This window comes from Polypterus senegalus, chromosome 1 (assembly GCF_016835505.1).
Source record: "Polypterus senegalus isolate Bchr_013 chromosome 1, ASM1683550v1, whole genome shotgun sequence".
In the NCBI taxonomy this organism is placed as follows: domain Eukaryota; kingdom Metazoa; phylum Chordata; class Cladistia; order Polypteriformes; family Polypteridae; genus Polypterus; species Polypterus senegalus.
The window spans coordinates 105,970,940-105,983,300 of NC_053154.1; the positions used below are offsets into that span (position 1 = coordinate 105,970,940).

The following is a 12,361-nucleotide window of genomic DNA, read 5'->3' on the forward strand; positions in this document are numbered from 1 at the left end:
TGGTTTATAGAATCAAATGCAGAGCAAATCAATATGTGTTGATAAACTGGAAATTCATGGATAAGGATAAATAATATGTGGCAATATTAAAATATTAAAAGTCAGAATTAATTCAAAAACATACAGTATATTCATGTATGCAAAATGAAAATTAAATTAAAAAATTGAAAAGAAATAACTAACTTTTCTATGAAAAAGGCATCGTCTAAAACATTGAATCTCTCTTATTATTGATCCATTATTGATTATTTGCTGGACAGCTTTTTTGGAAGAAGAGATGTTTATTATCTTGCAGTGTTCAGGCACCTTATTCATGGTTACCAATGCTAATGTTATCGACTCTAAGTCTCTAAAATTAAATTTGACAGGTTCGAAAAATTGAAGGGCACTCACTGACTGTGATTCTCTGCACTTTTTAAAATAGAAAACAAAACAGATCCAATAAAATAACTTTAATGATACTGCTCATTTGAACAATGACATGACATGAAGGATAAAACCTGTAAATAATCTAGCAAAATTTTGTGAACAGACCACTGAACATCAAATAAGAAGAAAAAAGAAACAAAAAACTTCAGCAAAGTGTTTGGCCGTAGATACTTGCTGTATTTGTTTTTGTGCCGATGAACAGTCGGATGGCTGAACACTGACTTTGCTTTAGTTCCAAATAACAGGAAGACTTTATTAAAGGTAGTTCTCATTTTAACATCACTTTTTTAAAGCTGTAAAATGCTTCTCCTTGAGTAAACTGTAATTTGAAAACAACAATGACTACACAGAACTGTAGATTCATGTAACCATTCATTCTGTCATCCCAGTACTTCTTCTCCAAAGGAAACAACACAATAGGCATTCATAACTTCTTGTATTTATTGCTTTGAATCAGCTTTGTTCAAAACAATCATGACATCTACTTACTGTCAATCTATAACAGTTTTTAACACTTAAATTTAAAATGTAATTTTTTGCATTTTCATAACATGTGTAACCACTTAGTATAAAAGCCATGTAGCTCACTCTGGTTGAACGGGAGCAAATTTGGACTTTCAGCACTTTCATTTTGATTACCAGGGTTACCCGGCACTGCCTTTCGTAGAATAAAGGGCAGGTGTGGTCACTAACTAAAGTTCCCCAAGAGTAAAAAGTTCAGAACAAAACATAGCCTATGATCTTGTACAAATTGAGAGTCTATGGAATAATTTGGCACTGACATGCTCAATAGTGTGAATGTGCACACTGGACAAACACACATCCAACTTTATACATTAGGAAGACTGAGGAATGCACTAAGTGTAATGCTCACGTGTTTAAATATGTTTCAGAATAACAAATTGTTAAATGAATCAGAGTGAAACAGAGCCGTATTCAGAATTAAAAAGAGGCATAGTTTTGGAGCTCACAGAGAACAGTGTGTACGCTAAAAGTTGTCTAAACCTTAGCACAAGATTCCTTAAATTACAATTACTGACAATGAAAGCTGTTGAAATGAGCAATTTAGATTAACTACCGAGAAACAGTAAATTGTAAAGGTTAGATATCTACTAAGGTAAAATTATAACTTTCAATGCATATTTTGAACAAACCTCATCACCAATCAACACGCTTTCAACAAAATTTGATACTGAACTGACTATAAAATTTCAGTTCAGTGGATTGAGAAGCAGGAATAGTGGCAATAACTATAAAATAAGACAAAAAAGGGAAGTAAAAAATGCAGTATCGATCAGGTGTTTTGAACTGCACACACAACAACTGAGCCAGAACAATTTATTTCTTATTTAGCCAAAAATCACACAAGGAATGCCTCAATGAGCTTTAACAGGATCTGTATTTTGACAGCACCCCAGCTTTGACTACCATAAAAAACAAGAAAAAACTCCCTAAAAATACCAGTGCAGGAAAAAAAAATCTTGGGGAAGGCGATTCAGAGAGAGACCTCCTTCCAGGTAGGTTGGGCATGCAATAGGTGATAAAAATCAATAAAAAAAGGCATTGCATTAAAATCCATCAGACTAGCTTATGTCACCCTTTAAAGTGTGTGTTTTGTATTTCAGTAAAACATTTGACAAAATAAAATTGCATGACAACAAATGTGATTTTTAAAGTTTAAAATTCTGCTTCACAGATTTAGATAGCTAAGATAACAAATATCTTATGAGAAGGCCTATTGCTGCCATTTGCACATTCTCTTTATGTCTCTGTGTTTAAGCCTCTTTCCTGCCACTGACTGGCAACTATAAATTGGCTTGATATCAGTTTTGGTGAATTGAGTGTCCCCTGTGATACGGGCGGCACATTTTTTGAGGCGGCATTATTGGCCAATAGACTCAGCAAAATTTGTGTATAAGCAGCAGGGTTCAGAAAAATATCACTCATGAATGAAATTCTCTGAATTTTATCCACAAATGCTTCAAAAATAATTTTCAGACTGTCCTTCTGTGCCAGCATCAGACACAGCAGTTGAAATTTATGAGGCAATAACTAAAACATTTCACCAATAGTAATTTCTAGGAAGATTAACAACTAATGTACAATTTGTAATTTCATTTTGTTATCAATCCGAATGCGTTCTTGCTTTGCGCAGAAAACATCCTCACCTAACATTTGTACAATACACTGGATCTGGCTTTCACAGCGTAATTATATTAAACTAATAATTAGAACATGGCTTATCAGTGCATCTATGCTATATTCTTGTCTAGTTGATGCTTATAAATTATTATATGTGAAAAATTATTGCTGTTCCTCTACATATGAATACATCTATGCAAAATGTATCTTAATTTTTCTCTATACGTCATTTTAGTTTTCTATTTAAATAGGTTAACATATTCAGATATATTGGAGGGTGGCAAATTGAAGCACCATCCCGCCCCAAGCGGCACAAACTCTAGCTACGCCACTGTTCCTAACTTGAGCCATACTGGTTCTAGTTAAGGCTGAAGAACCCTGATTATTGAAACAATAAAAATGTTATGGGATAGAAACTTACTTTATTGTATACACATGTTGTTGTGATATGAAATACTTTGGAAGTGTTTACTGCTTTGGTTACATTTTTCTAGTATGTGCATTATAATTTTTGAAGGTTTGGCTAATCAAAAACCATTGGGGTGTGATTATACTGTTCCTATTTAGGTCCTCCAATTATGTAAATATTTTTCTTGTTATTTTTTTGTTTTACTGCAACACCATTTTTTTTTTCTGGTAGAACTGTTGTCACCATGCGTTACTAAGTTGCTAGAGGTTTGGGTTCTGTAAGTCGTGTGGCGTAATGTCACTAGCACAACACTTTAAATAACTGATATCATGTGTCTTATGTATCCAAGATTGTGGATATTTTTTTTTTAACTTATGGTGTTAGAAGGTGTTGTTTGTGCTTAATGGTTTAAGAAATTAGTGTTCCATATTCGACTATGACTTAGGTTACATATTGGACTCTGCTAATTAGCTGCATTGTTACTTTTGGAATTTGGAGCCCTGGTTAATTTCTATGATTTTTTGGTTGCTCCATTTCCTGATCCTTTCGATATTATTTTTCTGCCTCACCTCTGTCAGGCACTACACATGTATATAACATGGGGATTTCCCATATTTATAGAATCAAGCAATAATTTTAAATATTTCACTAAACATCAACATGCAAAGCAGATGTCTGCTGTTTACTTCTGAAAGCTGAACACTTAAACCACACCTAGAACTTCTCGTTTCAGGGCTAACAGACAATAGATGCTTTTCTAATGAGAGCAATGCACCAAGGTTGACGTGTGCTATTCAACTTCAAAGAATGCTACGGTCTGCATAGAATTATCAACAAAATGTATTTCCTTTTGAATTCCACACCTCCAAGTTAAAATTCTGCCAGGGTAAGCAAAGATTAAGAACTGGTCTTCTTAAAACCCAACTTCTCTGCTGCTAGGTAAGTGGGAGTCAAGATCTGCATTAGGCAAGATTAGTTACTTTTGATGGTGTTATCTCAAAAGAGAACAGAAGCTTTCTGCTCTTTTCTCTCATGTCCTGTTCAAATGTGGAAAAAATCATGAACAATGAAGTCAAATCACTGCTTATACCTGTATATTCAATTTGGAAGTACTTGTATTGATCAAATTTCAGATGTAGCCAAGTAAGTGGGTAAAGTATATTTGATTTTTAGAATTAAAATTTGTTTAATTTTTTTCATCAAACAGGGCCACAACTATATTAAAACTATATTTTTATATTCTGCAATTGTGATTTATCATTGTCTATTCTGACAGCAAAATGCACAAGGCACAAATACATTCAGAAAGTACAGACACTAGCAGACAAATCATTAACGTTAGAGAGATTCGTATTGGTAAGTAAATTAACTGCATGGAAAAACTCGAAGTAGCATAGTCTAGTGGACAAAACCATGAATCTTAAAGGGGAAGGCTTCAGGCCAGTCCCTGTCATTTGCTCACCCTGTAATCCTTAGCAAGTCACTTCCACTGTCTGTTCTATAGCTCTAAAGGGGGGAATAATTGTTCTAGATCTATGCTTCAATTGGCTTGAAATGATATTTGGTATACGAAGGTCCATCAACTCATGTAGTGTTTATTTTACTACGGAATCACAGATGTAAGGCTAGAAATAGCACAGGATAGGAAACAAGACCATTGCAAGGGCACACACACGCAAAAACACTCACACACTGTAAAAGAGTTAACGGGCATATCTTACAATTGGGAGTGAAAGCCAGACTGCCTAGAGAAAATCAATACAGGCACAGAGAAAATATGAAATTAATAACGACAAATGATAGAGCAGTGAGGTAACAGTACCAAGCCCTGGCTCAATCCCTTTACCATACTTCAAAATAAAATTATTTGTTTGAACTATTCTAATCTACATAGTCTTATTCAAAGAGACTGGAGCCTATCCCAGTACCACTGGGCTCAAAACAGCAAATGACCTTACCCAAGATACCAAAGGGCTTACTTATTCTTACACACTCACAACAATATACAAATTACACTTAGTACCACAAATTATTTTAGCATGCTTGTCTTTAAAACAAACAGAAAAATCTACATGCACTTTACAAAAACACAAGGACTGGACAAACTGTGACCAGGCTCAGACATGAACCCAACTTCCTGGAGGTGTGAGTGCTCGTGATTTTAACGTTAAGTTAAAAAAAAAAAAGACAGTGGATACCGAAAGGTGACATTAGCTAGCAAAAGACTTGGCTTTAGGTGCTTCGGGGTTGAAACTAAGACTCTCATAATTGGCTTTTGTTTTTACTTTTATATTATCACCTGTAATGGCCACCTAATCTTATGGGACTCACAACTGCGCATCATCTTCTCAACATTAAATAAGCAAAACAGGCAGTTAACAGGTTTTTTTTTATATTAGACTGCCAGCTGGCAGATGAATTTTATTAAGAGTATTTTAAAACTTTCAAGTGGAAAGAGAAGGAAATAGCATATAATGTAGTAAATGTTCAATTAAACTAAAGCTAAGATTAATTTAATTTAGTTTTAATGTTTTTGAGATTGTGCTCTAAAATGGACTGGCACCCTGGCTGTTCTATATGCTTCACCATGAAACGTTGGTTGTGATGTTGTGATGAGCATATGTTGGAACTCATTTAATATGTGCACGTGGACAACGAGTATGTCACAATGGAAACAGTTAAAAACCTCTGAGTGACACATAATGTGCCTTTGAATGTTGTATTTTCTCAGTGTAGCTCTTAAAGGGGAACTGCTTTTGAGTCACCCTACAAGGTTATAATGGCATATTATTTGCCATATACTTTTTACAGTTTAAGAAATATAATACATTTATGATCAACACTTTCCATCACAGATACATAGAAAATTGTACTTTGCTTTTATTACATTACAATTAGGTAAAAGCTATTAGTCTTCCAGTGCAAGTCGAATTGGTTCAGTTGGGCACTTCTCGTTCAACAGAATCAAGAATTTGTATTGGACAGACATCAAATGTTGCATTGATTTCAAGATTTCATAAATTGTTATTCTGCACAATGTCTACTGCTTGATCTTGATATGCCTGGCTGACGTTTAAGAATGGTTAATTTCTATTGGCCTTATAATTTCATTTGTATGGTCTGCTGACTTAATAAATTCTTTAAAAATTGCTGAGAATTCCCACATTTTTCAGGTGTTTCCTTGCTTAAGCATTGTATTCATGTGTTTTGCTTGTTTTGTACCTAGTTCTGCTATCATATTTAAAACATAACTCCATCCAGACAGCTAAAGGATTCCCAACTCCATATTGATTTACCTTCACGTGCAAGTTTCAACAATGTTGTTACTACCATTGTATGATAGCTTTAAAAGTTCAATGTCCATAATTAATCAGTTTACTCTGTTCTATTCCTGATTACTATTCTTTGCATTTCAATACTGTACTTGTCATTGATTAATGTTACTTCTTTTGGATCTGTAGAGAAAGTACTGTATATAGTGAGCTGGAGTCATAGATTAGGCCTGCAAATGTTCACTCTTGAATTGTTTTACTTTATATAACTGTAGGGGGCTCCATGTTATTATTTTTAATCTTGTCAGACAGCATTTAAAAAGACACTACAATAGCACAACTTACTGAAAGAAAGACATGTTTACTTTCAGACCCTGCTGCCTGGGTAAGTCTCCAGTCCACCCATAACTCACCTGTTTAACTAAGAGGGGTACAGCTGCAATGGACAGGCACACGTGTCTGGGAGGTAAAGGGTATGAGAGATGCAACAACACCACCAGATCATTTTACTTATCTGGAACGTGATAAAGGGGGCCTCCTGAAATACAAGGGCCATATGTGTTTCCAAGGACAGCTACTTTCAACATCATAAAAATTGCATGATTTCTGGTCAAGACACAGATTAAAATCACAAGATTAGTCACTATGCTAGTACATTCATTTTGTGTTTATGAATCCTGATTTTCTAGATCTAACTAATTTTCAGTTGAAAGATAAATTAAATGTGATTCTATACAAGTTACTGCTTCCGCGTCAGCTACATGTTTTGTGGTATTCTTGTTTTAGACATTTTAGAAATGATAGTAGTACAGTACAAAAAAGTTTGATTAATAGTGTGTATTGTCATACCTGTCTAATGGATGCAAAATCTGCCCCTAATTGTTGATTGCATAAATCTGTAATGTCTAGACACTAGATTGCAATTATACATTTCCATACAGGATGCTGATGAAAGATTAAAAATAAAATACATTTCTTGATTGTTCTCTGTTGCCACCCTATACCTTAATGAACTAAGCAGCCACCTCATTAAAGAGCCATGTACTGGCCCTTAATGCTTTTCTGGTGATCAGTCTAATCTTATCTTTTGTGAATGTTGTAATTATTTGATCTATCTATCTATCTATCTATCTATCTATCTATCTATCTATCTATCTATCTATCTATCTATCTATCTATCTATCTATCTATCTATGTAGATTGCTGTTTTCTTTTTTTAATCATTATGGTGAGTAGCACAATAGTGTACTGGACAAGTAAGTTAGAAAATTGATTAATGGATGGATAAAGTATTATTTATACAAGAGACATTTAAAAAGATTCTGCACTTTAATATTTTTGTTGGAAACAGAGAAGGTGGGAGGAGTAGTAATTGGGCATTAATAGTTGGTTTTTGAAATTCTTAATAAACAGAGTTAAAAAAAGTGCAGAAACCTCTTGAAAGTCCCTTGTACTTTTTACTGGATTAGTTGCCCATATGCTTTTAAAATAGATTATTGACAACTGGATTAATAAACAGTAATAGTCATCCTGTATCCAGATTTAATCTGCACCTTTTCAAATTTTCAATATGTTGCAATTTCCTCTGTGTCTGAAATTTATAATAATCATAATCATAATAATAATAATAATAATAATAATAATAATAAAGTAAGCAGGGAGGCACAGTAGATAATGCTGTTCCCTAATGGATCCAGTGTCCAGCATTTGAATCTTGCATTTTTTTGGAATTTACATGTACCCTCCTCATCTGTGAACATTTTTCTTTGTATACTCGTGGGTTGGCTCCTTATTTGTGCTTGATGCATGCTGAAACAGGCTCTGGCACAGGATGACCCCAAATTGGGTAAAGCAGGTTTAGAATATTTTTCTTTTATAATTAATTATTAAGAGTCATGTACTGGATATAACGGCCCCCAATGTTTTTGTACTGTTCAGTCTAATCTTTTCTTTTGTGACTCTTATAATTGTTTGATCTATCTATCTATCTATCTATCTATCTATCTATCTATCTATCTATCTATCTATCTATCTATCTATCTATCTGAATGCTTTTATCTTTTTAAATTATTATTATTGTTATTATTAGCAGTTATTAGTATTATTGTAATACTGGCAATATTTCATTTTCTTTTACTTATACCAGCTTGTGTGTGGGATAGGCACATTTACTTTTCTTGCATGTTGTAATGTTATGCAATTCTCCATGGAAACTAAAGCTAAATATACCACACAAAGCAAAAGATTCAGGTTGCCTGAAAGATGTTTCATTTTTTGTCAAATTTAATTTTTGTTTAATCATCAGTCCACAAAAATGTTATATTTATCTATATTTTATCTATTTGATTCTCTGATGATTTAAGCTTAATAGGAATTGAAATACGTTACTTTGCAAATTCAAGACAATTCCATTTATATGCAAATACTCCACATACAATATACTTATGAAGGTGTATTTAAAGAATATTTACATATGCCCGATCTGTAAATGGGGCTTTAGTATAACATTTCATTTTAAGAGACTGATAGAGTTTAAGTAAGAACAAGCGCAGTGAAATGGGCACATGTGTCATAAGCAGTGTAATAAACCATCATAAAGGTCCACAGTAGTGTAATAAGTAGTATCAAGTCTTCCACCTCTCAGTGCCCTCTACTTGCCATACAAAATGTATGAAAATTTATTTATAGGCACTGTTTGAGTATCTGAAAAAGATTATGTCAAAAACAAATAAAAAATAATTTGGAAACAAGCATAAATAAAGTAATCAATCAACAAATTCGTGTACTTTTATAATAATCTGATTACAGGCTTAACACTAGTTGGGTTAAATTAGTTAAGTTTAGGGAAAAAGTTAAATGTTTCTGTCAGATTTTCCAATGGTTTCCTCCTGCCCCTTGTATCACAAGGTCCAGATATTTTTAGCCTTAAATGATTAGGCAAAAAGACTAGTTAAAGAAGAATATCTAAACAAATAATAACTAACCAAAATTAAAACTGCTTATTAAAATATTTTAAGATGTGTTCACCCAGATTTTATTTTAAAGCTACACTTAATTGCTTTCATGGCTGTTTAGTAAAAAAATGTAATAAAGGTAATCATATTTTAAATTTAGTCAACACACCTGAAAATGAATAAAAGGAATATTAAAATGATGCCAATATAATAGAAAACAGCCTATCTTTCCCTATTGTATTTTAAACATTTTACAAGCAATAACAATTCCAGGAGACACAACTAAATGTACATTAATTATAAATATTAGTGAGCATTACCTCTCATTAAATATACTAAGAATGAAATTAATTGTCCACACATTCTAAAACAGTCTTTTTAAGGAATGCTACAGTTAATAACACTTTTTATGAATATTTTTGAAATCTCTTATGATTACTTACAGTTTAAAAAATACTGATGTATCCTGTATATTTTTGTGCCATGTTAAATATATTTATACAGTATATATAAGGCAAACTTAAGTACAAAACCTTCTTTTATTTAGGTTTTGCTGAGGTTTCCTCTAGCAGATCTGCCTTTTTATCTCTTTGGTTAAGAAGGCAGTATAGTGACAGTATACATATTGACTTTAGGGATGAGAATGAGTGTGCTGTATTCTGCATGCCAGTTTCATTCTTACATCGACACCCACTGAAACAAATTATTTTAACCACACACTAGAATCTGTCACGCAACATATTTTAAAAGAGGTTCCTGAAGAAAGAGAAGCTTTAATGTAGTAGCTTCTTGTAAATTTGTCACTTTATCCAAAAGAAAAAGCTGAGTTTCATCTCTCTGCATAAGCTGAAAATGAATGATTGCTTATTTAGAATTTGGACTGCAGATTCCTATTGTCACTGTAAAGTTAAATTCTGCACAATCTGATCAGAACAAACAAACAAAAAACAAGACAGAAGCCTGCTGTTGCACACTTTGGGGCGTTGGGGCGTCCAGAATTTCATCACTGTTTGAGGAAGCGGCATTGGCCAAGTTCAAAGAAGCCACTTGACTTATCTCGTACATGCAGCAGTGTAAAAGCGAAGCATAAACATCAGACATGTCGGCAAACAACAGGTATGGAGCAATACTAATTTTTCAATGTTTCCTTTTTTGTTATTATTTATGCTTTAGGCAGATTGATTTACTGATGGATGGGAATTTATTTTCAAACTGACAGTGGGAAATTTTGCTTTACTTTTGCTTTACGGAGTTAACGCTGTTGTGTTTTTGAGAAGAAGCATGTAATTAAACTGACTACTACTCTTTGGCTTTTAAAACAAAAGAAGATTAAATTATTGTTATCATAATTATCTAATGTGCTGGTGAATTTGTATTAATCTGATGTTAAAGACAAAAAAAAATGCTTACAATAAGGGAAAGCTGTGACATTTTACTATCAAATGCTAGAAAGTCAGTTGACAAGTTAAAAAATCCTACACAAAGTGTAAATTTAAAAACCCCATTTTTCAAAATGACTGTGCAGACGATCAGGATAAATTTATGTAATGAAAAACTTCAATGCTACTTCCAAAAGTGCTACAATTGCTACTGATAACATAAACACACAGGCTGAACATAATAACTTCATGTAACTCCTAAAATAACAAGGCTGTAGAAAACCACATTTCGCTTAGTCTTTGCAGCTTTTGACCAAAGCTGTCATCTTCACATGAGACAGGGGGCTTATTATCTTCTGAAATACTTTTTAGATCTGTGTAACTTAAGAAAATGTTCACTCATTTTCAGATGTGCAATGCATAAACAGCCTGTATGTATGTTTGCTGATGTTTTGCAGCATTTAGGCAGCATCGCTTTGACTTGTCTCGGTTATATTCACTAAGTGTGTTGTCATTTTTATATTATGAATTCCTTTTTCCAACATGGTCATCTCGCTACTGTCCTTATTCCATTACTAAATATTGCCAGCATTACTAACACCATGTTTCCATGACTTCTTTACCATTTTAAATATTTCATTTTATTTGAAAAGCAAACTATAGGTTGTATAGCTTTGGTCCTGAAGAGCTTTTAGTGTTTTTTCAATTGAACTTATCTTAAAAGCACATCAGTGCAATCATAGTCGTCAATACAAAAATAGAAAAATGCATAATTTTTACCATATAACAGAAGTATGCCATGTACTGCTGGAGAAGAAACTAAACCTAAACAGTGATATGCAATTAAAACTAAATAAACCTTCTTGTATGGAGGCCATAACATTTATGAGAAAATTTCCAGTGCAGAGTCGGAAGCTGTCTAGGCAGTGGTGGTCTGATGTCATTTAAAAGGGTTCAGGTAAACTGATGGTAGTGCCATTCCATCCATTCACTGCTGTGGCTTGTTGCTAAAAGAGGCCACTAGACTTAAGTGTGGGTAGGAGAACAAAAAAAAATCAAATGTAAAAGTTCAGAAACTACTGAACTACTGTATGTAATGCCCACCATGATAATAAGTGCAAAAAATGTAACGCATATAGCAATACCTGTAGCTCTAGCCTAAACAGGTTGTACTAATACAACTAACTGAGCATCCCTCAAATTTTACTGAAAATGATAAACTTGTACACCTTTCATACTTTCACCACTTTTTAAAAATACCTTTAATCTGCTTGAATGAGAAGGTTTACTGAAATAAAGAAATGATAATGTATTTAAGTGTTAACATGTGATCCACACTTTATATCATTGTTGGGCCCTTGAAATAACTGGATTAACAAACAATTTTGGACTTTTGGACACAGGAATGAATATACTGCTACATAGAAACTGTTAAAGTTTCACTCAAATGAAGACAGAACTGGCAACCAAATATTGTGCTGTGATCACATAGGCCATCCTGTGTTTCCCAGAGTGAGAGTCAGGCTTGCGTTCCTAAAGTTTTTTAATTAAAGATATTGATATTATGGTTTGGTATAATAAACAAATAAGCAAGTGCATTGCGTTCTCATGGATATTTGATGATAGATTGTTCAGATTTTGCTTTTTTCCTGCAATATAGTTAAATATAGAACTTCCTGTGACCTTAAACAGGATAATCTGGGAAGGAAAATGAATGAATGAAAAGCAGTGAGCTCTTTCTGTGCCCTTTACACATCCAGTGAGGCAGGCACCTCA

At 33.4% G+C, this 12,361-nt stretch overlaps 1 protein-coding gene across 4 annotated transcripts in view; it reads left to right on the forward strand.

The window, feature by feature from the left end:
• Positions 1-12,361, forward strand: part of LOC120530836 (G-protein coupled receptor 55) — a 114,979-nt gene that overhangs the window by 75,912 nt on the left and 26,706 nt on the right. Inside the window, exon 1 of one of the 4 annotated variants that reach the window (XM_039755499.1) lies at positions 9,841-10,322. The exons of 2 other annotated variants lie outside the window; for them this stretch is intronic. In XM_039755499.1, coding sequence (XP_039611433.1) covers positions 10,306-10,322 — 17 coding nt within the window. In that variant the 5' untranslated portion in view covers positions 9,841-10,305. Of the gene's footprint in view, positions 1-9,840; positions 10,323-12,361 lie in introns of those variants that run through there. One more of the 4 variants, XM_039755509.1, reaches the window with a different exon arrangement.